General features: G+C 39.4%; 2 protein-coding genes across 7 annotated transcripts; one reads left to right on the forward strand and one right to left on the reverse strand.

Moving 5' to 3' along the window:
* Positions 1-61: 61 nt before the first annotated feature.
* bag6l (BCL2 associated athanogene 6, like) lies at positions 62-17,853 on the reverse strand. Of its 5 annotated transcripts, none has more exons than XM_036566228.1 (25): positions 17,741-17,853; positions 16,668-16,755; positions 16,334-16,451; positions 15,891-16,126; positions 15,222-15,293; positions 14,401-14,523; positions 14,074-14,246; positions 13,741-13,870; positions 13,398-13,601; positions 11,985-12,213; positions 11,745-11,804; positions 11,180-11,490; positions 10,336-10,414; positions 9,835-10,151; positions 9,412-9,691; positions 8,974-9,143; positions 8,026-8,079; positions 7,835-7,937; positions 7,223-7,347; positions 5,606-5,740; positions 5,422-5,490; positions 3,454-3,666; positions 2,872-2,979; positions 2,574-2,720; positions 62-1,214 (listed from the first exon to the last, which is right to left on the reverse strand). In XM_036566228.1, the coding sequence occupies exons 2-25, from the start codon at positions 16,743-16,745 to the stop codon at positions 1,119-1,121; spliced, it is 3,630 nt and encodes a 1,209-aa protein (XP_036422121.1). In that variant the 5' UTR covers positions 16,746-16,755; positions 17,741-17,853; the 3' UTR covers positions 62-1,118. The 5 variants fall into 5 exon arrangements, with proteins under 5 accessions (XP_036422121.1, XP_036422124.1, XP_036422120.1 ...); XM_036566231.1 differs by having other exon boundaries at positions 9,835-10,052; positions 17,731-17,844; XM_036566227.1 differs by having other exon boundaries at positions 17,731-17,844.
* Positions 17,854-18,407: 554 nt separating this feature from the next.
* On the forward strand, positions 18,408-23,469 carry tdp2b (tyrosyl-DNA phosphodiesterase 2b). 2 transcript variants are annotated; one of them, XM_036566232.1, is made up of 7 exons: positions 18,408-18,966; positions 19,208-19,377; positions 20,317-20,484; positions 20,586-20,677; positions 20,753-20,871; positions 21,100-21,270; positions 22,638-23,469. In XM_036566232.1, exons 1-7 carry the CDS (start codon positions 18,835-18,837, stop codon positions 22,908-22,910), a joined length of 1,125 nt encoding a protein of 374 aa, XP_036422125.1. In that variant the 5' UTR covers positions 18,408-18,834; the 3' UTR covers positions 22,911-23,469. The 2 variants fall into 2 exon arrangements, with proteins under 2 accessions (XP_036422125.1, XP_036422126.1); XM_036566233.1 differs by lacking the exon at positions 18,408-18,966 and adding an exon at positions 19,109-19,144 and having other exon boundaries at positions 19,236-19,377; positions 22,638-23,056.
* Positions 23,470-26,840: the final 3,371 nt, after the last annotated feature.

Raw genomic sequence — 26,840 nt, forward strand, 5'->3', positions numbered from 1 at the left:
AAAAAAAATCTGCAGAGTTTATACTGTTACTTCAAACAGATGATGTCAAAATGTTAAGATATTTGGGATTATGTTTTATTGCAGAACAGTCGCATTCACAAGCAGCAGATAGTTTAATAGTTTTAAATTACAAAAGGAAGGAAAACGGTAGTTGCTGTGCCAGGGAGAGTTAAGCAAGGGGACACAGGGTGATGAAGCTAGTTACACATGACGGTTACAGATAAATCAGTTACAGCTGTGATTTACATCGTGCAACCTATTCTTCTGAAAAAAAAAACAAGCACTTGGACCTCTTCAGGTGACTACTGTTCTGCCTGAAATGAACAAAGGACACATTTATTTCATGTATGCATGATAGTAACGTTGTATTGTAGCTGCTAATATTGCCACTATTAAAAACAAGTCATTACAACAATATACAACCTAATTTACAACAGACATTACAAAGGAAGCCTTAAAGATATACATAAGTTCATTAAAGAATGAATCTGGATGTGAGACATCTGGTCCCAAAAACATGGTCTACAGAGTAGATTAGATACGGTTCACGACAAATGGGCATCAATGGCTATTGCACACCAAGTGAAGAGTACAAAGAGGAGTCCCCTTCACAGCAGAATCCAGCTTCTCCATTGCCTGTCTGATTCGCTGGTTCACTATACACCGATCAGCCATAACATTAAGACCACCTTCTTGTTTCTACACTCATTGTCCATTTTCTCACCTCCACTTACCACAGAGGAGCACTCTGTAGTTCTACAGACTAGTTCATCTGTTTCTCTGTATACTTTGTTGGCCCCCTTTTACCCTGTTCTTCAATGGTCAGGACCCTCACAGTATGAGTGGATCACAGACACATCAGTCCCGTTGGAGTTTTTAAACACCTCAGTGTCTCTGCTGGACTGAGAATAGTCCACCAACCAAAACCATCCAGCCAAAAGCGTCCTGTGGGCAGCGTCCTTTGACCACTGATGAAGGACTAGAGGATGACCAACACAAACTGCAGCAACAGATGAGCTATTTTCTCTGACTTTACATCTACAAGGTGGTTGATCGGTATATGTAGAGTCACTAAGAAATCACTGGAACATTTGAATTGGTAATGATGTACTTGGACATTAGGAGTTCTCTGAAAAAGCCTTGTGTGTGTTGGGGAAACGTTGAGAGTTGTAGTCTGGATCTTCATTAACTCTTTTTTTCAAGTCATTCTTAACCTAAGAAGACAAAGACAAATCTTTTTAGAAACTCATCACTCATATACGACTATTAAAAAGTTTGGAATCACTGTCTTAACGCTGATGCTAAGACAGACAGTTGCGCCACTCGTAAGCCCTTAGAATCCTTAACATTGTAACATGCAAACTATTAAAAACAGAATTGTATCTTGATCTCAGAATTGAAAATGGTATCAGACCTAGACCTGAACATATGCATGTCATTATCCCTCTAGTGCACATGCATGTAAACATATGATATAGCAACTTCTTATTTTTGCTGTATCAGGAAAATTTATTGTATGGAATAAAACTTTTGTGTAAAATCAATTTTGTGTATTGATCAGTGGTGGACGAAGTACACAAATCATGTACTTAAGTTAAAGTAGAGATACCCAAGATAAAATATTACTCTAGTAAAAGTAGAAGTTCCTCCCTTTAGACCTCCACTTGAGTAAAAGTACAAAAGTATTTGCCTAAATGTACTAAAGTATCAAAAGTAAAAGATTAATTATGACTCTGATGTCCTATTACTGTTTTTGTACAAGGCTCTCGCTTCATCAACTCATTTTGGTGAAAATACTCCAGTGTCACTCTTCCTAAACCAATCTTTTAATAGAATGTCATTAATTAGTCTGACGCTGATGTCTATTAAAATTATCATAAGCACAAAACACTGAAGGCAAACAAGTTCCGAGTGGCTCTGAAATAACTTTTTGCAAACAGGCAAAGTTTCAGTTTAAGATTTATTTGCAACTTAATTTAAATAAAAATGAGTTTAAATTTAAACAAGTTTAAGTTTAGTAAAAACTTTAAACACAGGTTCACAAATGAGTTTTCCTTTACTATATTGCATCTGCAGGTCTCTGTTCATAAAACAAATTTACTATAAAATGAAAGAGTTTTTGTACAAATTCAGAAAAAAGAAACATGCCAGTCATATTTCTCTATTGTGGTTTATTACCCTGGCGCTGTACCCTGATTGGTGTTCTTGCTTCGTGCTTCTTTCGTTTTGTATTTGAAATGTTACGTTTTTATACACACATAAGATAAAAAGAACGACAGATTTTGCATAATGTAGTGGAGTAAAAAGTAAGATATTTGACTTTGAAATGTAGTGGAGTGAAAGTAAAAAGTCACCCAAAATGGAAATACTTCAGTAAAGATACACAAAAAAAACTACTTAGGTACAGTAATTACATTTACTTTGTTACTGTCCACCACTGGTATTGATATAAATAAACACATTAGTTTGATAAAGTTTATGTCAAAAAGACAAAAGTAAAATAAACTGCCACTAAAGCTATTCAGAAAGCAAAGTAGAGGTAAAATATAAGTTGTATTTGGATCCCTTGTCACCTGTTGTGTATAGGCCTCCTGCAGTTCTGGTGCTTCCAGCTCCCCCTGCAGGCTGTCTGGATTAGTGACAGGGCGCACTCCTACTGATCTGGCAGCACGACTCACAGCCTCAGAGAGAGAAAGGTGTGGTCCCTCACCTTGAGCAGTCTATCAAGCACAGCAAAGAGCAGTATGACAATGAAACACACACATACTGAAGTCGTGTCTGCCTTTACAACATTAAATATTCCATTATATGATTTCCTGACCCTACTTCAAAAGGTAATTTATTGCATACAAAGATAAACAAAGCACCAACCTTCCTCCTCTTGGCAGGCATTCCTTGAAGGTAAGCATCGGAAAGTGGAGGCTGAGCCTTCATTTTCCTCTGAGACAGCATGTCATGCCTAATGATGGGCACCCACTCCTAAAAACACACATGCACGCCATTTTGTCAGTCATTCAGTACAATATCAGGTATTAAGGTGGCTGTACACTTCAAACAACAAAGGAACTAATAAAAAAAAAAATAATTATATCAAACACTGAGTCATATATACACTCAAAAGAACTCCTAATATCTTTTACTATTACATGAGATGCTGCATGTATCGAAATCTGTAAGTAGAACTCTAATTCTACATGCAGTGCTCCATGCATTTGTCTTATTTGGACCAAATGTAGATAGGGTGAGGTCTCTAACAAAAGACATGGCATTTAGGAGTTCCTACTGGGGTCCCGCACAAACCACACCATACACACTCAAAACAACTGTATTTCTTACTAATAAGACATCCTTCTGCTTAGAAATCTCTTCATTTGAGGTATGCAGCCGGCTTAGGCATTATACGAGAATTCCATTCAAAAGTATGATAGGAGAAATAATCAGTGACATGCTTACAGGTGGTACAGACGCTGCCCATGGCTCCGCCTCCGCACCAGAGTCCTCCCTCCCAGCAGCTGCCATTCCAGCTGGTCCTCGTGTCTCCCCTGACAAGGGCCTGTGAGGGGGGGTGAGATCTACGGCTGGTTCTCTATTATCGGCACTTTCTCCTGAAGATGCCATGGCCTCCTCTGCAGTGGTGGCAGGAGCTGGAGACAGACCTTCTTCCATCTATAAGTCACAGTGAAGAATCACAATTACACAATTCAATACATACAACACAACACACATACAGAAACTGGACCCATATTTATCAACACATCACAAGGTAAATATATCACTAGCAGTTAAAGTGTTGATGTAACTATGCAACAGTGCAACAGTATATGACATCCAGACATGAGCTTGTCCAGCATAAAATAATTAAGTGGCTTCATAGTGCAACAGTGTATGACATCCAGATGCGAGGTTGTCCAGCATAATCAAAGACAGATACCAGGCTATATATTAGTGTTGGCTAAAACTGATGTATTCTCCTATAATCTTGTGAAGTGGGAAAACCTTTCATGAGCATGTCAACACTGGACACTTGCTAGTGTAAAAGGGGCAGTATCCTACATTTTTCTTGTATTTTACTATTTTTCCTGTGGTTCACATATATTGTTTGCGATTTTATGTCCAGTCATAATCAGCCATAATTCATTTTTTACATGATGGTTTCCAACTTCACTTTTTCCCTTAGAATTAAACATGTTGTTTTTGCTATTGTGTCTTTAGGACCAATGTGTGTAAGTGAGCTCTGTTCTGACTGCTTGCTCTGAATTGTGCTTCATTCACTCTCATTTTAATTTCACTGTGAACAGGAGGGGTTAATCTGCTGTGAGCTAACTAGATGTATATATGTAAATATGTTGGTTTTTGTGAGATCACAAAAACACAATTTAAAATGGGCTGCTTTTACAGCTTAGTTCTCATAATGGACTGCAGGATTGAATTGTAGGTTTTGAAACTTAAACAACATTTACATTCTACATAAACCTCAGTTTTCCATTATGTGGGCCCTTTAAATCAGAGGGGTGCAATTTTATCTGCAAAGTGCCAGTGTAGCTATAGGTTTTCATTCCAATCAAGGAGGAACACACCTGATTCCACTTTAATCAATTAATCTCAGTCTTCCAATGAGAGTCCACACCCGCTACCTGCATGCTACCATACTATACATACTGCACTACTGCACCATTATTTGTAGTGTACTACTTCATGCACTGTTTTGTATGGTAATATGTGCTTTTTGGTGCAATTGTTGGAATGAAAACATGAAGCCACAGCGGCCCTTTGTGGATAAGATTGGACAATCCTGCTTTAAATGGCTTATGGGAAAATACTCAGTGACAGAGAAGTTGGAATCTGAACCAAAACTTAATATTACTAAGATTTAAGGTTACACTTTGTGTTATATACATTGTGAAAACATATGAATATCAAATACTAGTATATCAAAAGGTAGCACCTTGATATACTGATACACTCATTAAATGTTTCTAGTAGCAGAAAATCTACTACTATTTATGGATGGTGCGCTTACATTTTCTTGTGCTCAGGGAAAAAAATTGAGACTGTACAGTCTCCACTTTCATCATTATTTGCTGGATGTTGCAAACTGAGCTAGTTATAATCAAGAAAATACTGACTATCGACATCTTATGGAAATCTGTGGGGCAATGCCACACAATAGAGCCATTTAAAAGAGCATCGTCCCAGTATTTCAGGCCAACTATTGACACTCTTTTCTTAAAGAACGTTTACTCAGGGGATAGAGCACAGTATATGGCAGAAAAATGCTTCATGTCTGCATGATTCATCATGATTGTGGCCTTCTAAACAAGAGCAATTCATTTAGCTGTACACTTGTCAAATCAATCATGTATTTCCAGCTATAAAAAGCACTACTAATCAAATGAAAGCTCTTAACATTTAGGTGCTCACCTCCACATTCTGGCTCTCAGTCTGCTGAACTGCTTGGCTATCTGATTCCACTCTCACAGCAGAGTTGGGCTAGAAATAAACAATACGAAACAGATTTATAGATATTTTCATCAAAATATGTATACAAAGATGCACTTAAATGGTTATATACGTTTTGAGGGGGGCATTCATATTAGAAGCTGACCTGTGTATAGATAACATAATGCTGGATCTGGTTCTCGGTGACTGGGTTATGGTCTAAGATCACATGGAGCCTCATAGACATCATACTGGTCAGCCAGTTCACTAGACTGGGATTCACCTCTGCAGACATCCTCCTCTGTACACACATGCACACACACCGAAGGACAAGTTTTATCAACATGTGTCTTCAGTTTAAAACAGAGAAATCCAGAACTGTGCAAAAGTCAGAGACCACCCATTAATCACTTAACTACCATTCCCTATAGTACAAGTAATTCAATTGTCAGGAGACATTTCTGATGAAGGAAAATCCACTTGCACAAAGAAGAACATCAAAAGAAAATAAGTAAAAAAACAGGAGTTTCCAAAACTCCAAAGGTTCAAAAATGATTACAAGATGTAGAGAAAATGGGACTCCTAACAACTGACCTGGTAGACCACCAAAACTGTCCCCATCAGATAAACACCACTTAAAACTTTCATCTTTGACAGAGAGGAGAAAATTAAGCTCCAATCTTGATTCAGATCTGAAAAAATCCACAGGTATTTCGGTCCATCCTTCCACTGTGAGAAGACAACTCAACGCTATGAGTCTGAAAGGATGGGTAGCTGTCAAGCAGCCTTTACCGAGAAAAGGAAATAGATAACAAAGAATAACATTTGCAAATCAAACAAAGAAGCTGCTGGAGTCCAAAACAAGGGACTGTCCAGACCTCAACATCACTGAATGTGTTTGGGATTACTTATATCCCATATGTCAAACACAAGGCACGCGGGCCAAGTCAGGCCCATGGCACAATCCTATTCGGACCGCAAAATTATTTTAATTTTTTATTATTACTAGCCCGTTTCACCCTGAGATGCACTACAGTTCCCAGTAAGCACTACAAACAAAATGTGCGTTCCGACCCTCTTTCACCAACAACAATCTACGATCCAGCACTTACACAGGAAAAAAAGATGCCTGGTGTCTACTTCAAGCAAACAGGCAGTTTTAAAAAACTACGTGAAACAATTTATTTTATTTAGAATTACTTTTAAGTATTCAATGTCTGTTTAGCTGTTGCAGTTTGGGCATATTTTGAATAAACAATGGCCCCTTTGGGTGAAGTCAAAATGTTAAGTAAAAATGAAATAAAACCTAGCTTGCCCACAGATTTGCTGAGATTTTTTTATATGGCCCTTTTAGTGGTTGAGTTTGACACCCCTGACTTATATCATGAAAAGCAGAAAACGCAACTGACGTCTAAGACTAAACATATGGAGGTGTGGAAAAATACCCCTACAGATTTCTTTGAAAAACTGAAAGCAAGTCTTGAAACGAACGGACATTGTAATAAAGGCAGAGGGTGGACACACTACATGCTGAAAGAGCTGATTGCATTGCTGATGATTACATTTAGTCGTTAAGGCTTCTGTGTAATTTCTGTTTAATGTATGTTTTCTGAAAACTGAATAACTTGTATTTATGTAATACAGGGTGGTCGCTGACTTTTGTACAATACTGTACACTTAAGGAAAATTAACTACACTCTGACTGCTAATGCTTAGACATTTAAAAGAAAATCAATTATGTATATTTAAGACATTATCAAGAGTATAAAGAGTGTAAACTAACAATTCGGTGGTTGATAACTGCAGTAAGAGCCCTCTGCTCTCCTCTTAAACAGTACAGATTGAGGGCGAGACATTCAAACAGACCCTGAGTGCACAGAAACAGCAAACGAGGACCAAAGGTGTGATCTGGAAAAAGAGAAAATAGTCATTCAAGCACAAAATACTTCACTCCAAAATAAGTGAACTAGGGCTGAACGATTTGGAGAAAATATCTAATTGCAATTTATTTACCAATATTGTGATTGTGATCCAAATTGCGATTGTTTTCTATGAAATAAGATCAAGCCCTGTTTTTATTGGCCAAGATCACCAGCAAATCCAGTTCTTCAGACTTTTAGCTTTAACAATGAATTAGTATTATGTATTGTGCCAGACTGCCAGTTAGTTGTGGCTGTGATGTCACATTTGGTTGCTTCTTGTTTGGTCTGACTCATCTAAGTTCTGTGTTACTAGGTTAACTTTCCCCACTTAAAATTTGTTAACACAACACTCCTGATAATCTAAACTATGATAAACATTGTAGCTCTTGCGATTTGAAATTGCAATTTTGATATAAAAACAATGAATCTTTCAGCCCTAACAAGAACACTGCTGTGGATAGAACAGTATGTACCTGTACAGCGGAGTATGTGTGTTGCCATCTGTGTGAACTGCTGTCTGAGGAAGGACATGTTAGTCTGGATGATGTCCACCCCCTCTCGCACTGTAACTGCAGACTGAAACACACAGGCCACAGAAAACATCAGGGTTACTGAGTTCATGGTTTGAAATGACAATACCTGCATGTGTTAAATACAGACTTACAAAGCTCTCAGCGATATACTCCTCCAGCCCATTGATGAGATCTTCAGCAGCAGTCTACAGGGGAACATTAAAACCCTCAATTAAACCAATAGATAATAAATGAGACAGTGCTTTTATTATGTGTCATGACTCAAAGTATATTTAGGGTTTTGAATGATTTTGTGTTAAGAAAAGTATGCGACCCAATCAGTGACACCTTCCCTCAAACAACAAGAGCTCTACATCTCTTCTACATTCATAGGCAGCACAAGCCTCGGCAAATGTCTGAAAAAAGGTCTTCCTCTTCTATAAACTTTACCCAGGGCATGTAAATGACTTTCAAAATGTCAGAATCATATACTGCCAACACTACCCAACATTTTCTGGCTTGCAGCTGGGTTGTTTGCAGACATAGCGGTGTACACACTTGATTGCACATGTGACTGCAGATGAGGCTCACGCATTATCATCTCACTGCTTGATGAAAGAAAGAAAAAAAAAACACACGAGAAGTGTCTTTCAAAACTGGAGCCAAACTGGAGCTTTAGCTGTAGTTGTTGCTGCATAAATTTGTACAGAAAAAAAGAAAGAACAAAGAACAAAAAATATTTTTCAATCAAGAAATTGATTTTGGGGCTTTTCTTAGCCCTGTACTCCCTCCTGTTTTTTCTTGGTCCAAACAGAATGCAAGTGGTCATTTCCAGCACAAAGGAGAAAGCAGCCACAATATTCACGGAGATGCTGCTCCAAACCTAGCCGTAGTGGTGGTGAACAGTAATCTCAGACAATATTTGCTGATGATTTTTTTCTCCAACAATCCCTTTACCATGGTTGTTATTATTTTGGTTTCCAGCCCCCCCCACAAATAACCGGGCTGAGTGATTTGTGCAGACTGCGAAAAAAAGTCTGAAAAAAGAGGCAAATACTACCGCTCAGCAGTATTCGTGCATGTTCACTGGACAGACTTACGGCAATGTTGGCATCAGTGGGCTCTCGGCCCTGTAGGTAGTGCTCAGTGAAGAAGGCTGTAAGTTCGGGCTGGATACGACTCAGAGGCTGAGGATTGCCATGTAGCAACAGCACCATGTCCACCATGGAGAAACTCTGACAGACCAGAGACAACAGGTCTCCAAAAAAGCCTGCCGCAGAGACAAGAGGAACATAAGAAGACTCATATGAAACCAAAAGCTAACAAAACTGTCCCAGACCCACCTAATCAATAGCGCCTGATCAGCACATCTAAATATAATGGCTGCTGATTCTTTAAAATGATGCAACATATCTGATTTAGTTCATATTGTGCAGTTTCTCTTTAATAACTGTTACACTCTGAACCTGGCCCTACCACTAAGACTTTGGACTTTGGACAACATGTACTTAGCTCGAATTCCACTCACAACTACTTACCCACTGCATCGCCAGTCCCAGGTGTGAAGAGATTGCTGGTCTGGGACAGCCTCTGGATGAACTGGGCAATGCTTTCACTGTTGCCCTGGCCAGCCCCCAGAGAGCCCATCATGGTGGACAGCACACCTTGCACAATACCCGTGAACAGCTCAGGGCTCAGTGTCTCCTCTGCTCCACTGGGGGGCTGAGGAGGGTTTGGGGGTGATGGTGAGGGGCCAGAAGGAGCAGCAGGAGGCGGCGGAGGCTGCTGGTTTGGAGGAGTGAACACAGGCTGATTGGTCTAGAAAGAAAAGCAGTAAAATCTAATGAAAAACCTAGAGAAAAAAAATTAAATATCAATGAAATGCTGGGTTTGTTTGAAAATACAAGCAAGGATGATTCTTTTGTAGAGTTTACATGCATTTAGAGGTAAACTTTACTGACCTGGATGAAATCAGTTAAGCCCTGGATGAAGGCAGGGACACCAGGCACAGTTACAGTGATGGAAGGTGGGCCTCCAGAGACATTCCCACCTACTCCAGCTGCACCGCCCAAGAGAGAGCCTAGGAGCTGGCTTAGGTTTCCCTCTGTGCCTCCTTCCTGAGACTGGCCCACGGAGGCTGTGCTGGTGGTGTGAGTGGATGTCTGGCCAGACGTGCTGGCTGACGTGGGAGGAGCATTTGAGGAGGAAAATGCAGAGGAGGGTGAAGAGGTAGAGAAAGAGAATGAGTGGGAGGAAGAGGTAGTAGACATTTGATCACCTAGGAAGAAAATGTGTCAGTTAGTTTATAGCACTGACTTCATGCCAATTTGTCCCAACTCAATGGTACACAACACTGTACTATGTCAGATATGCAGGTCGTCATAAACTAAGACACTGATTTACAGGAGTGTGAGGACTTTTAGAGAAACCTAGACAGGAGTTGCCTATGGAATGCATCTCACCTGTGTGCATCGGCATTAACAGCTGCCCGACCAAACCACTCACCATCTGAGTGAGAGGAGAGGGAGCCACAGGGTTGCCCTAGTGATAGAATGAAGAGTTGTGAAGAAAGCCATAGATAAAGAAAATATTGCTCACTTGAGGTGTTGCACTACAAATGAAGAGACATCAAAGCCAAATGAACCAGAAGTATTCATAATATGCTACGTTCACATTACAAGCCTCATTGCTCAAATCCGATTTTTTGCTCAAATCCGATCTCTCTGACACGATGATTCACACTAGTTTAGGTAATTGACTCAAATCTGTCATTAATGTGAACGAACCGGCGTCCTGAAATGACCCGCATGCGCACATCCTACTCAGTAACGTCACATAATGAATCGTGTGCATCTCGTGCATCATCAGCAAACAAATTAACGGTCAGAATGAGCCTTTGCTGCGAAGATAATTAACTCTGATCAGCTCTCATCTGTTCTTTATTAGAGCGAGAAGAAGGCGAAAAAGGTGATATGTGTTGCTTTTCCACCATTTACAGGCTTTAACCTCTGTTAAAGCTGCCATGGTAACGCTGAATGTTTCTGTTGGTGCAAGCGCAGTAGAAAAAAAAACAAAAAAAAACACATGAATTCCGAATCGAGCGTTCTCATTAAGGTCGCATGGCCACGAATCGGACAGGTATCTGATCTAGGACCACATATGAAAGTCACACAGGTCGGATTTGAAAGGATCAGATTTGCGTGTCCACACAGCCCTGAAAACATCAGATCTGAGTCACATTAGGGCAAAAAAATAGTATTTGTGCCACTTCAACCTGGTAATGTGGATGTAGCCATAATGTCTCACCTGTCCAGGCTGTTGGCTGGCTGTGGGGGGCACTGTTGCCCGAAGGTTGATGGTAGTCCCTCTAGTGCCGGCAGGCTGGGGAATCCGTGGAGAGAAGGAAGGCCGAGTGATGACTACTCTGGCTTGTGGAGGGGGAGGAGCGGCTGGGGCTTCTCCATTCTGGGCAGTTGCGCCAGGAGCACCAGCCTGTTGCCCATGGTGGCCAGCTGAAGCTGCAGTAGCCATGGCAGCAGCCTGTTGAGAGATCTGATGCACAATGGCCTGCATGAACTCCGGAGGCAAACCTGGAATATGGATGGGTGGAGTGGTACCTTTGGAGAAAAGAGAAGACGTGTTAAAAATAAAACTACAACTACTAAAGAGGAAACGCATGTTACTACATTGGGAGAAACCTACACATGATGTGCAGCGTACTACTGCTACAATCAACACAGCAGCAAATGGGTTTCTTGGAAATAAGCCATAATTGCTAGCTGAGATCACAGCCCCCATAGATTGCATTAAAACCTATTAACATCAGCATGTTTGCAGTTGGTATTCACTATGAGGAGCAGTGGACACTGACCAGTCTGTCCAGCAGCGTTGGGATTCTGTTGGCCTGGGGCCTGAGCTCCACTGCCTGAATCTGTTGCACAAAAATGCACAGATCAGTGGCTAGCATTGCACTACTGCCCCCCAGTCCGGGTCTGAGAGCATTCCCCTCTATAGAGTTTCTCACAGACCAGGAATGGACAGCTGGACTCAAATACAGTGCTAAAAACACTGGGGTTTAAGCTGAAGGCACACACAGCTGGCAAAGACATACCATCCAGGTTCATCTGCATCATGACCACAGGCTCCATGGTCTGATGAGTAATTCTGATCACTCGAGGAGCCCCCTGACCAGGCTGCTGATTGACTCCATTTGGTGGAGAGGGTGGTGCCTGTGCCTGACCCTGCTCCTCTGATTGGCCATGTGGTTGAGATGTTGGAGGCTGACTCTCACTCGCCTGTCTGCCATTAGATGTCATTGTAACAGTGGTGCCGATGTTCATCTGTTGAGAACAGGTATGCCAATCACATAGCATGGAAGAAAAACACCTTGAAACGACAATTATGTTATGCACACAATAACACGACTAGGTTCTCAGTTTAGTCTAAGAAACTGGTCTGAATCGAGATATTTACAAGAGCTGCATAAAAGTCAGTCCATTTATAACCTTGTTTACATGCATGCAAGGATAATCAGGATGCATGCAAGGATAATCAGACTTTAAAATGTAAAACAGCCCTTCAGGACATACCTAAGTTTACCCCTATATAAATGTCCTGTTTAAAAAAAATATTTGTTCATTTTTCTCCTTCTGTTGAAATATCTAATGCAGTTTGGTGGTACTGCCAGATGGCATTAGGCCATGTTTGTTTCACCACAATATATTTACATTCAACTTAACATAATTGTGTGTGTGTGTGTGTGTGTGTGTGTGTATATATACCACATATTACTGTGGTAGTTACTTGCAAAAATAAAACACATTTGGGTCAAGCTAATTTATTTGACCTACGGCAAGACCAACGGAACTGACATAGTTAGCAGTTAGCTTGTTACGTGTATATTGTCAGTGCCATAGTCAATATTAACCATTTCTCTTTTTTTATGGAATTCATGACTGCTAACAAGCAGAACAATTCCAGATTTTTTTTAATGCTTATTATGTTGCATGATTATACAGTCAAGTAAATTTGATAGACTACATTGATTACTGTGTTATATTTGTTTGCATTTTAAACCGGGTTGCATTTATCTTTTTGTTAGCCGTGGGAGCTTTTGTGGTTGGTTGTGTGGGCTGCGAGCTGAAACCCTGATCAAATGCTTTCTATTTCTGACAAAAATCTTTCACATGAGGGACAACTCTTTCTTTTCTCAAAAGTGCACCCATCTCACCTTTTGTGCCTTGTGTTTGTTTTTCGGTGTCAAAAAGCTGTCATCACACGTGACAGTGCAGAAAAAATCTGCAAAAGCTGTGTGTGTGAGTCAGTGGAGAGATGCATTTACACGCATTAATCTGTTTTAAAAAATCGAATATATTCGCCTTGATTCACACAGGCCAACTAAGACTTAGTCAGACTATGAAAACTGAACCATGCTGTTTACCTGACCATATTTTAGTTATCCTAGCAGTCTTAGTTAGACCACTACTGAACCATTATTGTGCATGTAAACAGAGTAAAAGCTCACCGGTATTGGTATATGGGGGAGTCCACTCTGCAGCAGAAGCGGGGAGGCGTAGTGGGACATGGGTCGAACTACATGTAGGTGTCGAGGAGGCTGAGCAGCCAAATTGCATCGAAGATCACTCAAAGCAACCAAGGTGTTGCCTAGGAGACGAAGAGATTCTCCAACCATATTGAGGGTGCGCTGATCTTCCTCACGCTCTTGTGTCTGTCACAACAAAAGGGCAGAAAACATATTTACATTTACAAGTTGAATAAAACATTGTTTCTTCAAAGAAATGTTATATAAAATGGCACTTCAGTGACTGAAGCATTATTACTGTAAAGGAGGCGTGCACAACACATACATTGTTGTTGTAATCAGCTAAACTAGCTGCTCCTAGGATGGAGTGAGTTCTCTCCATAAAGGGTCGGAGTCTTTCCTCCACTCTCCGCACCTCTGAGAGAACCTCCACCAGTTCCAATGGGCTTGGGTGACTGAAGGCAAAGACAGAGGGGAAAAACTGCTATAGCTTTTCTATACCTTTTGGTTTACCAAGCTACAATAATTACAATTGCATACAATGTTATAGCACAATTACTGTACAATGTACACTACTGTAAGATTCTACTGTACAAATCAATATCCTGCAACCTTTAGACAACAATATGACATGCAGGAACAGAGAGGTTTTTCTTACTTGGGTCCAGAGTGAGGAGGTCCTTCTGTTTGTGTGGAGGCCGAAGTAGAGGAAGAAGAGGCAGGGGCTGGAGGTGGGGAGGTGTCCATTTGTTGTGCTGAAGACGAAGAGGCCGTGGAAGTCGACTGCGAAGCTGTAGCACCCTGCTGGGTAGACGCTTCACTTGGCTGACCCTGAAACAAGAATCAGGAATTCAAAGATTCAATACATACATTTTTGTATACACACTTTTGTATACTCAAACAACCTGGTCTGGAAACCACCAGAAATGGCTCAAGACTAATTTTAAATAGTTAAACATTGCTGGGTGCAACAAGAAGGCCATACCTCCAATCTATGAATCAACGTCTGAGTCTCTCGCAACAGGTTTTCAGCCAGCTGAAGCCTTATCCTCGGTTCACTCTGCACTGACTGGTCCAAGTTGATATGTACGTCCACAGATCCATTGCTCTGTAATTGAGAAACATCACACATTACCTAAAGCTCTAATCATGAACTGAAACAGTGTCATCACCAACACAGGTAGCAAATATACTAATACTTGAGCCACATATACACACACAGAGCTGGGTGATATGGTGAAAATGTAATATCATGACACTTCAAGAAGTTTTCTCGATACATAATAAGTCACAATATTTCTTTCTTTTATACTGAATGAGCTGGAACAAAGTAGTTCCACATTTGAAAAGCTACCAAAAACTATGAATCCAATGCTTTATATTCATTTTATACACAATGCTGCACTAGATCCAAATAAACAAGACTAAATATGCTCTCTTTGTAATCAAACATGCAGCTGGCAAGTATTTAAATTGATCAAGCATTTTGTGATGTAATTTATCCCTATAACTATAAACATTGTAATGCAACCCAACCCAACCACACACACACACACACACACACACACACACGTTTGAGTTTCTGTTGCTGCAAAACTAGAAACTGTATTGAGTTGCAGCGAATTAAGAAATAATTTTTTCTTTGATAAAAGTGACTGTGTTTGTCACTGAAAGAAAAAGGACAAAAATGAGTGTATCTGTGTACAGGCAACTGAAACTTAACTACATTTTACAGTAGCTCTACAAGGAGATATGAGAATTGGGCATTTTAGCAAGATGCTACAGTCTTTTTGACAAGCTGCTTACCCCAGTGCTGGTGCTGACTCTGGCGTTCCTCCCAGCCTCCCCAACACCAGCCATCATCTGCTGCACAGACATCTAGAGGATGACACAAACATTCTTTATATTAAAAGATACAAGCCCACTTATCTTATATGCACTTTTTAAAGAAGCATGTCTGATGCTTGTGTGACTACTACAGATGAACTGATCATGAATTTTTATGGCAGATTCTGATATTTTTACAGTCAAATTGGCCTGGAGCAGATTTCTATTATCCTTTTTTTAACCTTAGGCTCACAACGTGTGGGCTACATTTGCAGCACTTTTTATTAACCCAGATCATAATATAAATAACATTATTTGCTCTTTAACGGGCCAAATTGGCATTTTATAGTAGCAAATAAAAAGCAACTGACTATTTAGCAGTTAATGATATTTTAGCATAGGGGTCTCAGCGGAATTCAATTACAGCAAAAGCACAGTTGCCTGGCTCATGCTATTTAAGTCAAAATACAAATAAATACAAATAATAACTTGTCAGATTGCTGAGTGTGTGTTTGGAGCAACCATACACTGTGTATCCCTAGTGACTATACCACAAGCATGACAATAAACTGTCCGAAAACTACATGCACACTCTCACTAACAAAGTCTCTCATGTGAAGAAGGCATAAGCTTATAAAAGGTGGTAACCTGTATCTGTTGGGGGTCCATGATATTGACAGGAAGGTTAAAAGTGCCCAGCATGACGTAGCTGTTGCCATTGCGGTCATGTGGAGCACCTTGAGAGGTGGAAGTAGAGGAGTGAGAAGAGCTGGATCCTCCCTCTGCTCCACCCGAGGAGCCAGGAACTGCACTTCCACCACTGCCAGACTGAGTAGTCTGAGGGGGGGCCCGCTCCACAAGATGAATAACTTTGCCATCAACATCTGAGAAAGACCAAGGGTGAAAACATTTTATATGCACAAATCTTGCATTCTTCAGAATCAGAGATTCTTACAACTGCAACGCCATGGACTGTGGATTAGATGCAAGTGTCCGAAAGCCTGACAACACCAGATAAATCCTGATTGCAAACAGTGGGCAGTGGGAACTGCGGTTCAGAAAAGAGTTACTACATATGTAGCAATACTTACTGTATTCTGTCAGTGTTCTCTCATCCTGCAGCACCCTGCCCTGGTATATCAGCCTCTGCTTATCCACAGGGATCTCAACTGAGGAGGCAATATGCTCTTTAAACTCCTTCACTGTCCACTGAGAGAAGGAGAAAGGTAATCAGTCTTTTAGCCACAAATCTAAAAAATTTCCACGTCTTCTTTTGGCACAGCAATTGTTATTGCTTTTTTTGTTTGAGCCTTGCTACAATGCGTTAAGCAAAGATGAAAATCTTAGAAAGAACCAATGACAGCATGCTTAACCATGTTTCATAAATCAAGGTGTGTTACTGAGTGGCCATGTTATTAACCTCACCTCTCCTCGGACAGTGTAGCTCCTGCTCTGTGAGTCCAGAGTTTTAACAGTAACCTCAATAGCCCCTGGCTCCTCCATGGACCCTGCACTGTGGAGGAACACATTTTTAAGTGTGAAAGAGAAACGAAGTGAGGCATTAGACAGAAAATAGGTGTACACTCTTAACAATATGGTTCTTAGATGGTATTTTAGTAAAAGCAATGGTTCTATTTAGTATTATGAGCTCTATATGAAACCATTTCGTACTTAAATGGTTCTTCGTATGATGAAATTGTTCTCAGATTGATGGAGAACGTGTTGTATATGTTTCTACATAGAACCTTTTAGACAATGGCTCTACATAGCACCAAAAATGATTATTCTATTGTTACAAGCTTGACACTGCAACAATAGCAAAGTCATTTTTGGTGCTATACAGAACCATTTTCAAAAAGGTTCTATGTAAAGCCATATACCACACATTCTCCATCAATCTGAAGAACAATTTCACTATGCAAAGAACCATTTAAGCATCTAACCTCGTGGTTCCAAACAGAACCACTGCCTTTAAGTAAAGACCCTTTGATGAACCATCTTTTTTAAGAGATTAGTACCATACTAGTCCTGTGTTGTGTATAGAAACAGACACAACACCCAGGGTTTAGCACCGCCTCCAGAATAGACGGTAGCAAATAACACACAAGACCGAGCAGCAGTAAATCGATTCCACCGACCTACTCAGTCTTTTAAAACCGCTGCACGCTACTCTTTAACAGAGACACTGGAAAATTACCTCGCTAACCAGTTTAGCTGACACAGCGATAAACTGAAGTCAGCTTCTTGTTCGAATTTTCCCGTTCCACCTTAAATGGCGCAGCAGTCTGAGGTGCCAGTATGTAACTGCTGCACCATTTAAGGTGGAACGGGAAAATTCGAACAAGAAGCTGGCGAATAGGAAGCCAACCTCAGCCTCGTTAGCTCGCTAACAGAGCCGGTTTTCGGATTACACTCCCTGCTGGTAGCTGGTTATCTTTACACAGAGCGGGAATCATTTCCTTTTATCTGATTCATGAGGATGAAATACCTCGTCTTACTCTGCTTCGCGGTAAATCAGCGACGTTTTCTCCTTAATCCCAGTTTATCTGATGCCAGCTAGCCAAATTAGCTAACCAGCTAATCCCGCACCGTCTCCGAGCAACGTCAACCTCACTGTTGGGAGTGTTTGCGTACACATTGCGCAGACCCCGTTACACGAACGTTCACAAAAACAATGCAGGGGAGGAAGAGCGCGTTTGCGCAAATGTGTTCCTGCCCGACCGCCCCCAGTGCAACAAATAGGATCAAGAAATGGAAGTGACGTAAAGACTTTTCAAAATAGTGTTTTTGTTAAAAGTAAAAAGAAATGTAAAAAAAATTAAATTATCGTGGCGAATATGATGCTCTTTGACCCAATTCCCGCATTTGTGTTTTATTGAGTTGTTAATCGGTTTCCAATTGTATTGAATTTCTTTATGACCTCTTTTGGAATTCATCTTGATTAGTTTGAAAAACATTTTGATGCTTTCAAAACACATATATATATATATATATATATATATATATATATATATATATATATGCGTGTTTCTTTTTTTTCTTTGTTCCAACTGATTAGATGTTTGAAAAATTACATATTGTGTATTTCAGACTTCATTTGAGAAATTCCAGTATGGAATGAATACATTTATTTTTGTGAATATGAACTTTTGCTGCAATGATAATCAAATAACAACAACAACAACAACAACACCAATAATAATAACAGTAATCTTTAATGTCGTTACTTTTATGCTGACTGAAGCCAAACAATACATTAACTAGGCAAAGATTAAACTCAGGGTCAATACAACCTACAAAAAATCTACATCTTTCCAGAGCTATTTTTTGTGGGTACAGGGCCAAAACAGGTGGATAAGAGTTTCTGGGTCTACCTCACAGAATAAACAGTTGAAAATGATGTCCTTTTTGAACGTAATGAGAAACTGGTTCACAGTGTCACGCTCTGACTAGTGCGCAAATCGGAACACAGCCACTGACTTCGGCGACTAGTGTTGCACCCGGAGTGTTTTTACACGTACACCGGATTGAACATGTCCCGCCGTGCGGAGCTGTTTTGACCGTCCGGACCGCGAACAGTGGACAGTGGACAATGTCCGGCAGAGAAGAAATGGAGGATTTAGAGCAGACGAGGCTGCGTCTGTGTGACGAGTTTGCTACTATCACCGGGTCGGACAGCGCGGTGGCTCAGTGTTACCTCGCTGAAAATGACTGGGATATGGAGGTTTGTAACATATTCGCCAGCTTCATTTCGCATTTTCCCGTTCCACCTTAAATGGTGCAGCAGTTACACTCTGGCGCTGCAGGCTCCGGGGCCAGAATGGAATTACTGCACCGTTTAAGGTGGAACGGGAAAATTCGAACATAATTGACCTCAGCCAAGTCACCATTTACACTCTCCGGTATGACACCGGCCTCTGTTTACATTTGAAACTGAATACTTGTTTATTATTTTTCTGTCTTAGCGGGCCTTAAACTCTTTCTTCGAAGCAGATATGGAGTCAGTTTTTGACGTTGAGGACAAAGAAGAGGAGAGGAACAGACCTTTGAGTAAGAGAAAGGAGGCTGATGATCCAGAGAAGACTGACGATGCTCCAGAGACAAAGAGGAGGATGAACCCTCAGCAAGTCCACTGGTAAAATATAGCTGGATATGGTTATTAATAAAGTGCATAATTAGTGCACTAGTAATGAGTCACTAATTGTAACTAAGTGAATTTAGTAAGTAGTGGGACACTACAGTTTACATGCACACACATCTTCACATTTGATACGATTTTTGATTTTGAGGTCAAGGTCAGTGAGGTCAGCTCTTACGGTGAAATGGAGATTGTTTTTTAATAAGGCATGGACGGCAGTTAATATCTTGAGCTCTCAGGTTAATATATTAAGGCCACAAGTTAAATTCCTTGTGGCCATGTGGCCTCAATATATTAATTTGTGGCCTCTGTATTAGTTTGTGGCAATGAGGAACTTAACTCATGGCCTCAGTAAAATAATTTGTGCCCTCAATATATTAATTTGTGGCCTTGTTAAAAAATAGTCACCATGTCACCTTAGGGGCTGTGTAGATTTTTAATACTATAATATATGGTAAATTGTCTTGATTCAGATATTTACCATGTTTATATGCTATATTGATTGGTTTGACTAAAAATATAAATGTATAGAATTGCAAAAATAATTTGTAGAATTTATAAGTGACCGAAGAAAAAAATCATTTAATGTGGGTATATCCATAACATACCCCCTGGGCCACATTACCCTGATAGGATGCACTAGATAACTACGTTTGATCAGTGACAGTAGTTTATTTAAAAGATAGCAAATCAGAGACCCTTGGAAGAGACCAAGGGGTGTATTGGTGATAATTTTAAATCAAATTTTAAACGTTCATTTTGTGAGTTTTGAAATTACACCCTTAGTATTATCTTCTGTAAAATAGCATTGCACTCCTTTCTCCTCTCTCTTTCTTCCCATTTCATAAAATCTGGTTTGTTGCAGAAGAACAACTCTTGAAATACTGAATTGTTTTGTTCTGGATGAAATTTAACCACTTTGTTTTGTAATTTCAGTATTGATCTCACTGAGGAGGAGCCTGCTTGCTCCAGCAGCACCAGCTCAAAAGGGAGCGAGGATGATGAAGGTGACAGCAAGCTCTCTCTTATCTCCTGGAATGTGGATGGCTTGGACACATTAAGTCTTGCAGAACGCGCCAGAGGCCTGTGTTCATATCTGGCGCTGTGAGTCTGCCGGAGTGAATCTCAAATTTAATAGTACGTTGTGGAGTGTTTTTGAAATTTGCTGCCCAAGTTGTTTAAGTTTGTTTTGGTCTCTCTTGCAGATACACACCAGATGTGGTGTTCCTACAAGAACTCATCCCTTCATACGCTCAGTATGTTAAAAAACGTGCTGTCAGCTACCTGTTTATCGAAGGTACGGTACTGATCTTGATGAGGTCTGTGTAGAAGTACTTTTCTGATAAAAATAAATGTTAAATTGTCCTTACAGGAAATGAAGATGGATACTTCACTGGTCTTATGCTGAAAAAATCAAGAGTAAAACTACAAAAAAGTGAAATAATTTCTTATCCAACAACACAGATGATGAGGAATATTTTGTGTGCCCAAGTAGGTTTTTGTCCACATATTGTACATACAATAGTATTTATTCTGTAGACAGTTTCAAACCATGAGATGTTCTTAATTTCACTGTAGTCTGCCATGAAACTAGGGAAATGAGGATGGTGTCCCAGAAAAGAAGAGGCACCAGAACCCATTTTGAATCTGTCCACATGAATTTAAGCTTTCTTTAACCATAGTTAAACCATAGCTAAACCATAGTTCTATACTACACAGGTGACATTCTTGGGTAAAGAACTATATTTGATGACCTCACACTTGGAGAGCTGTAAAGACCAGGCTACAGAGAGAATGAAACAGCTAGGGATGGTGTTCCAGAAGATAAAAGAGGCGCCAGATAATGTGACGGTTATTTTTGGAGGTGACACCAATCTAAGAGACTCTGAGGTAATTTTGCATGATACTGAACATCTCTTACATTTTCTAATATTTGTTTTAAAGATCCAGGTGATCCTTTTTCTTACTGAATCATATATAAAAAATCTGAATTTAAGGGCTTCTTTTACACATTAAGTGTGCTTTTACATTTTAGTGTAAACCTATGAAAAAACATTTGCCACTTCATCAAACTGACTATCATATCAAATCAAATCAAATCAAATCATGTTTACTGTCACATCACATTTACACAGGTGCAAAGATGAGTGAAAATCTGTTGCATAGCCCCTCTTGCAGTACTTCAATATACAAAAATATATAAGAAAAAAAATATATACACGTTAGTACACACCAGTGTTAGACCATTGCAGTATACAGTTTTTGTACAGTAATATAAGTTATGAAATAAAAGCTGTGATATGTACAGTTGTACACTTCCATATATGTGTGTCTGAGATACACAGTGGATAGAATATTGATGTATATATTCCAGATTATACAAGATATGGATAAAAGATATACAAGATGTCAATCTATATGTGAAGATATATATATGACTAGTTAAACTTTGCAATTTCACCACCAGAAAGACACTTCAATTCAATTCAGTTAACTACAAATGTTTATTCTGAAGCAGCAGAACAGTCAGTAAACAGTTGCTTTCCCCCCACGCTGGTGTTTTGTCAGAATGAGCTAACGTTACTCTTACAAACATCACTAAAGCTCATCATGTAACATTTTATAACACTAGTCACCAGAATATTTTAAGCCACATCAGTCTCTGTTTAACAGGCTACTTCCAAAAACCGTTGAATGAGCGTCAGCTTAATTAGCTTAAAGTATTTCCTATTTTGTAATAATAGTTTTCATGAAAAAAAGTCCTTTCCTCTCGTCCTGGAAACCTTTCCAGTGCTTAATGTGCTAGTCCACTGGACACAGGGCTCATCGAGGGAACTAGCACATTAAAATGTTTACCCAGTCAAATGATGGTAAAGATGATGAAAAGCTATAATGTCAATCTACATATTTATTATTATATAATTTATTTTTAGCTATTACTTATGGCTCAAAATTATGGGCAGGCTCAAACAAAGCTCTTGGTGAACAATACCTCAGTTTGTCAGAAAAATCGATTATTAGTTAATAAACACACCTGAATGGTCAAATATCAAGATATTCATTTTTTGCAGCCCTAATAACAGCTCATGCCAGAGTTATTAAGGAGAAATAAATGTAAAGTTTTAGCAAGTTAGTGATGTTCAGGTTCTTGTGTTATATTGTGGCATAATTTAGTCTACAACTAGGCTTAATCTTTGTTTGGGAAGCTGCGCCATATAGTTGTTGATCTTTCGTTATCTTCTTCCACATTTGGGTAGGTGGCTAAGGTGGGAGGTCTCCCTGCTGGCGCGATTGACGTGTGGGAGGAGCTTGGCAAACAGGAGCACTGCAGATACACCTGGGACACTAAAACAAATAGCAATAAGACTGTGTCTTACGTCAGTAGATGTCGCTTTGACCGCATTTACCTGAGACCTGCAAAAGCAGGGCCTCGAATGGCTCCTGAACACATGGCCTTGGTTGGAATGGAGAAACTGGACTGTGGCCGCTACACAAGTGATCACTGGGGAATCTACTGCACTTTCACCTGATTTTTAAAAAGAATATCTGAATATGATGTATTCGCTGGACAGCATGGGATGAACTGTTGAAATTGACTGAAATTAAAGACCTACCTCGATTTCTTTACATATTTTTGGCTGTACATTGTTTGCTGTGCACAGATTCATACAAAAAGGCAGTTTCATACAGATACGCCACTGTAAAAAAAGTCAGATCTCCAATTAATTTCCAGTCAAAACGGCCTGTAAATGTAAGTTATTAATTGTAGCTTGATTCAGGCGAGAAGGCGTGGTCTACACTTGCCATTTCTAATCATTTTGACCTACCCCTACAGTGTGACCGTAGATGCTCAGTCACATTCTTACAGTTCCTGCTTGCCTCACCAAAACACTTTCATATTTGATGAGTCAAGCAGTGACAACATTACATTCAAGCAAAAGAACCACAGCCATGATCAATCATGATCTTACCAGTTTGTATCATCTCATTTAGGGACTGAAAGTGCCTCTCTTAGGACTGGTTCCTCTAAATGATTTTGCTTGAGCTTAGGCTTAATTACACAAAAGCATCCACCATTGTGTTTTATTGTGTTTTAATCAAGACTTCACCTGTTCTGGGAACATAAGCCTTTAGAAGTCTTGATGCATGTATTTTTATCATTAATAGTTTTGAATGTGCCTCGTATTTTTGATATTAATGTGTGCATAAATATATAAAATCTTAATAAACTAAATTCTAATGTAGTGAAATGAATCTAATGTATGTTGGGCTGATTAAACAGTATTGACGTGTAATTAGATATGGCCTTTCAGCACTGATGGGTATAGATGTTGGGTAGATTTAAAAAAATGCTGGGTTTTGATACAGGGGTGGGTGAGATATATTCAATATTGGTATCAGAAAAGGAAAAGTAGTTTTGTGCAATCCGTACAGTCCTGTGGTGCATTGAAAAAGTAGTAAGGGGTAAGTATCAAAGAACAGACTTAATATATAGACCATATAAAGTTGGGGTGCATGATTACATATAAATAATATCAGTATGGACAGATGTATAGACTGATATTTCAAACTGATATTTGATAACTTGTGTATTTTTACTCCAGAAGAGCAGAACTTCTATGCAACTTTGGGTTACTGAGTTAAAATGTCTGCATTTGATTAATTTTACTGAATTTGTGACCCTCTACAAATTAATCCATTTCCCTATAATGTTCATCCAGGTGTATATATAGTACCAATTTCTACCACCCTTCTTTACTTTCTAGTTAAAACAGCTATTAAGTACAAGTTATTCATTTTCCAGCGTCAGGAAAACAGAAAACACACAGTACTGTGCAAAAGTCTTAGGGACCTAAGCAGTTATCTAGTTATCTAGTGAGCTAGTTTGAAGAACAAAGTTTGGTTCCAGATTTTAATTTAACATAATCAGCACTGATTAGATAAACCAAGTATTGGATGATGATTACAAATAATACCGGGCTTCCCCAAGGAAAGGTTTGGAGATGGTTAAATGAACATATTGTCATGTATAAAATCACTTCTTATTGTATTGTAATTTGTATTTATTCTACAATTAGTGTTTTGTCTGAGCACATAAACACTTACTGACCAGATAAATAGTTTTTAAATATTTTTTTCCCTAGGTGGCTAAAACTTTTTGCACAGCACTGTATATTTTACAGAAAATTTCACAGAATCCTCAACAACTGTTTTTCAGTATGTGGTGTGTCCACTCTTTACCTTTATTACAGTTTCCTTTCTTTTTGGGAGACTTGGTTTCAGTTTTTTTAAAGACATATTCAGGGGTGTTTTTCCACACCTCCAAAGTTCAGTCTTAGAAGCTGGATGAATCCAGGTATTCCCAAACACATTCAGTGATGCTGGGGTTTGGACTCTGGGGTGGTCAGTCCATTTTTCTGTTAAAACCAGCAGCTGCTCTGTTTGATTTATGAGTTTTCTTCTTTTTAGTCTGTTTCCTTTTCTCAGTAAAGGCTTCTTAACAGCTACACATCCTTTCAGACCCACAGTGCTGAGTTGTCTTCTCACAGTGGAAGGATGGACAGAAACACCTGTGGATTTGTTCAGATCTGAAGCAGCTTGATTTTCTCCTGTCTCTCATAGATGGAGGCTTTAAGTGCTGTTTTTCTGATGGGGGCAGTTTTGGTGGCCTAACCGGTTTTGCAAGTGGTTGTTAGGAGACACATTTTCTCTGAATGTTTCAATAAGTTTTTTGAACTCCAGTTTTGGAAACTCCTGTTTTTTTATACAAGTGGATTATCTCATATTCAATCTTCTCAGAGTTCCATCAGCCATTTAAGATGCATATGAGAGAGACATTTGTGAGGCAGTTATAGTGAGTTTGGGGCACTGCTTTTGTGAATGTTAGTGTCTGTTTGAAGAGGAGCATAATGTCAGTGACTCCTTTTGGAAGATCTTGTCAGAAGGACTCACCTGTAACTTGTTGGTTTTAAAGGGGAATTCCACTGATTTTTCAAAATTTCTACATAATTCAATCACCGAGATGTAAAGCAAGTCATTCGGAGTGGTTTGATGTTCATTACAGAGAGCCGTACTGACTAAATTTCTTTGCAGTGGTGATAGGAACCAGGAGACACAGTGTATATAACACATATGTAGCCAGTTTATTTACTATTCAAAATGACGAGTCAACCTACATGTCTGCTGAGGTTTATATGTAAAAACGATTACAGACAGTAAAATAGAGGTAAATCTGAACGGTTGTGGATTTTAGCTATTACTTATTATGTGTTTTAGGCCAAAACCTTTTCAAAACCATCCTTAAAGCATAATTTTAACCATTGTATTATTAACATTTGACATAAAAACTTACTCTAAGGAAGCTTTTAGAGACATCAAATGATTTAGATGACTTTAGACCACTCTGAATGACTTTGTTTACATCTTACCTATTAAATTATACAGAAATTTTAGAAAAAAAAATTGGTGGGAAGAGTGAAAGGGTGGAAGAGTTAAAGTGGCAGTAGGTGCACAAAAGTAAAGAGTGGATTAACCAAAAATACTGCATAGATTTGAATATTTGTTTTCTGCTTTTTTCTAACTGAAAAACTGAATGTTTTGAGTGGACATTAAATAAATATGTGGTTAAAAATAGTGGAGTTATTGGTTTATGTCTCATAAAAGGCATTGCTCTATAAAGTTTTAGGAATAGGACTGTAATAATGTTAACAGTTAATTAGCTGCTCAGCATGTTTGTAGTTGTGTGCAGAAGCAGCATCCTGTCAGTGGTCAGAATGTGAATCGGGACCTCATTCCCCACACAGACCGTATCTGGCATTCACTCAGCTGGATTCTGTTAAAATATAATGAGTCTATTTTAAAGTACACCAGCTGATAAGAGAGTACTTGGACCTACAACAGCTGGACTAACAGGCTATTATCTGTGTGTACTTTGGAATTTGGCTCTGACAGTCACAAATGTTGTATGCTTTGTATGCCCTGGTTTATTAGTGGGGACATTTTAGGCCCTAACTGCACTTAAAGTTGCTGGCGATCTGTGCAGGCTGTTTGCTATCTTAGGCAAGACAGACATGTGACTCCATATGACCTTGAGGACTGCCAGAGCTGATCAACCTTTGAAGAGGTCAGATGTGTGAACACTGCATCTAAACTGTCATGAAATCTACATTCTAGGAAGATTTCTGCCTGAGGCTCTGTGATACAAAGAGAAAAATGCTACATAGTACTGCCATGGATGTAAACACGCTCCTTTGTTGCTCTTCTCCTAGAGTCTCTATAGTTTACAACCCTTTTATTTCAGTTCAAAGTTTTACAACCCACATTACGCTCATTTTGTTTTTGTCTTTTTCCAACTTCTCTTGATTCATAAACTTTCTGTCTTGCATAAAACAGTGAAATTGAATGTTCCGGTTATGAACTATTATCAACCATCATGACTCGCTAATGCTGGGTTCTGCAGA

This window comes from Colossoma macropomum, unplaced genomic scaffold, assembly GCF_904425465.1.
Source record: "Colossoma macropomum unplaced genomic scaffold, Colossoma_macropomum, whole genome shotgun sequence".
Classification (NCBI taxonomy): domain Eukaryota; kingdom Metazoa; phylum Chordata; class Actinopteri; order Characiformes; family Serrasalmidae; genus Colossoma; species Colossoma macropomum.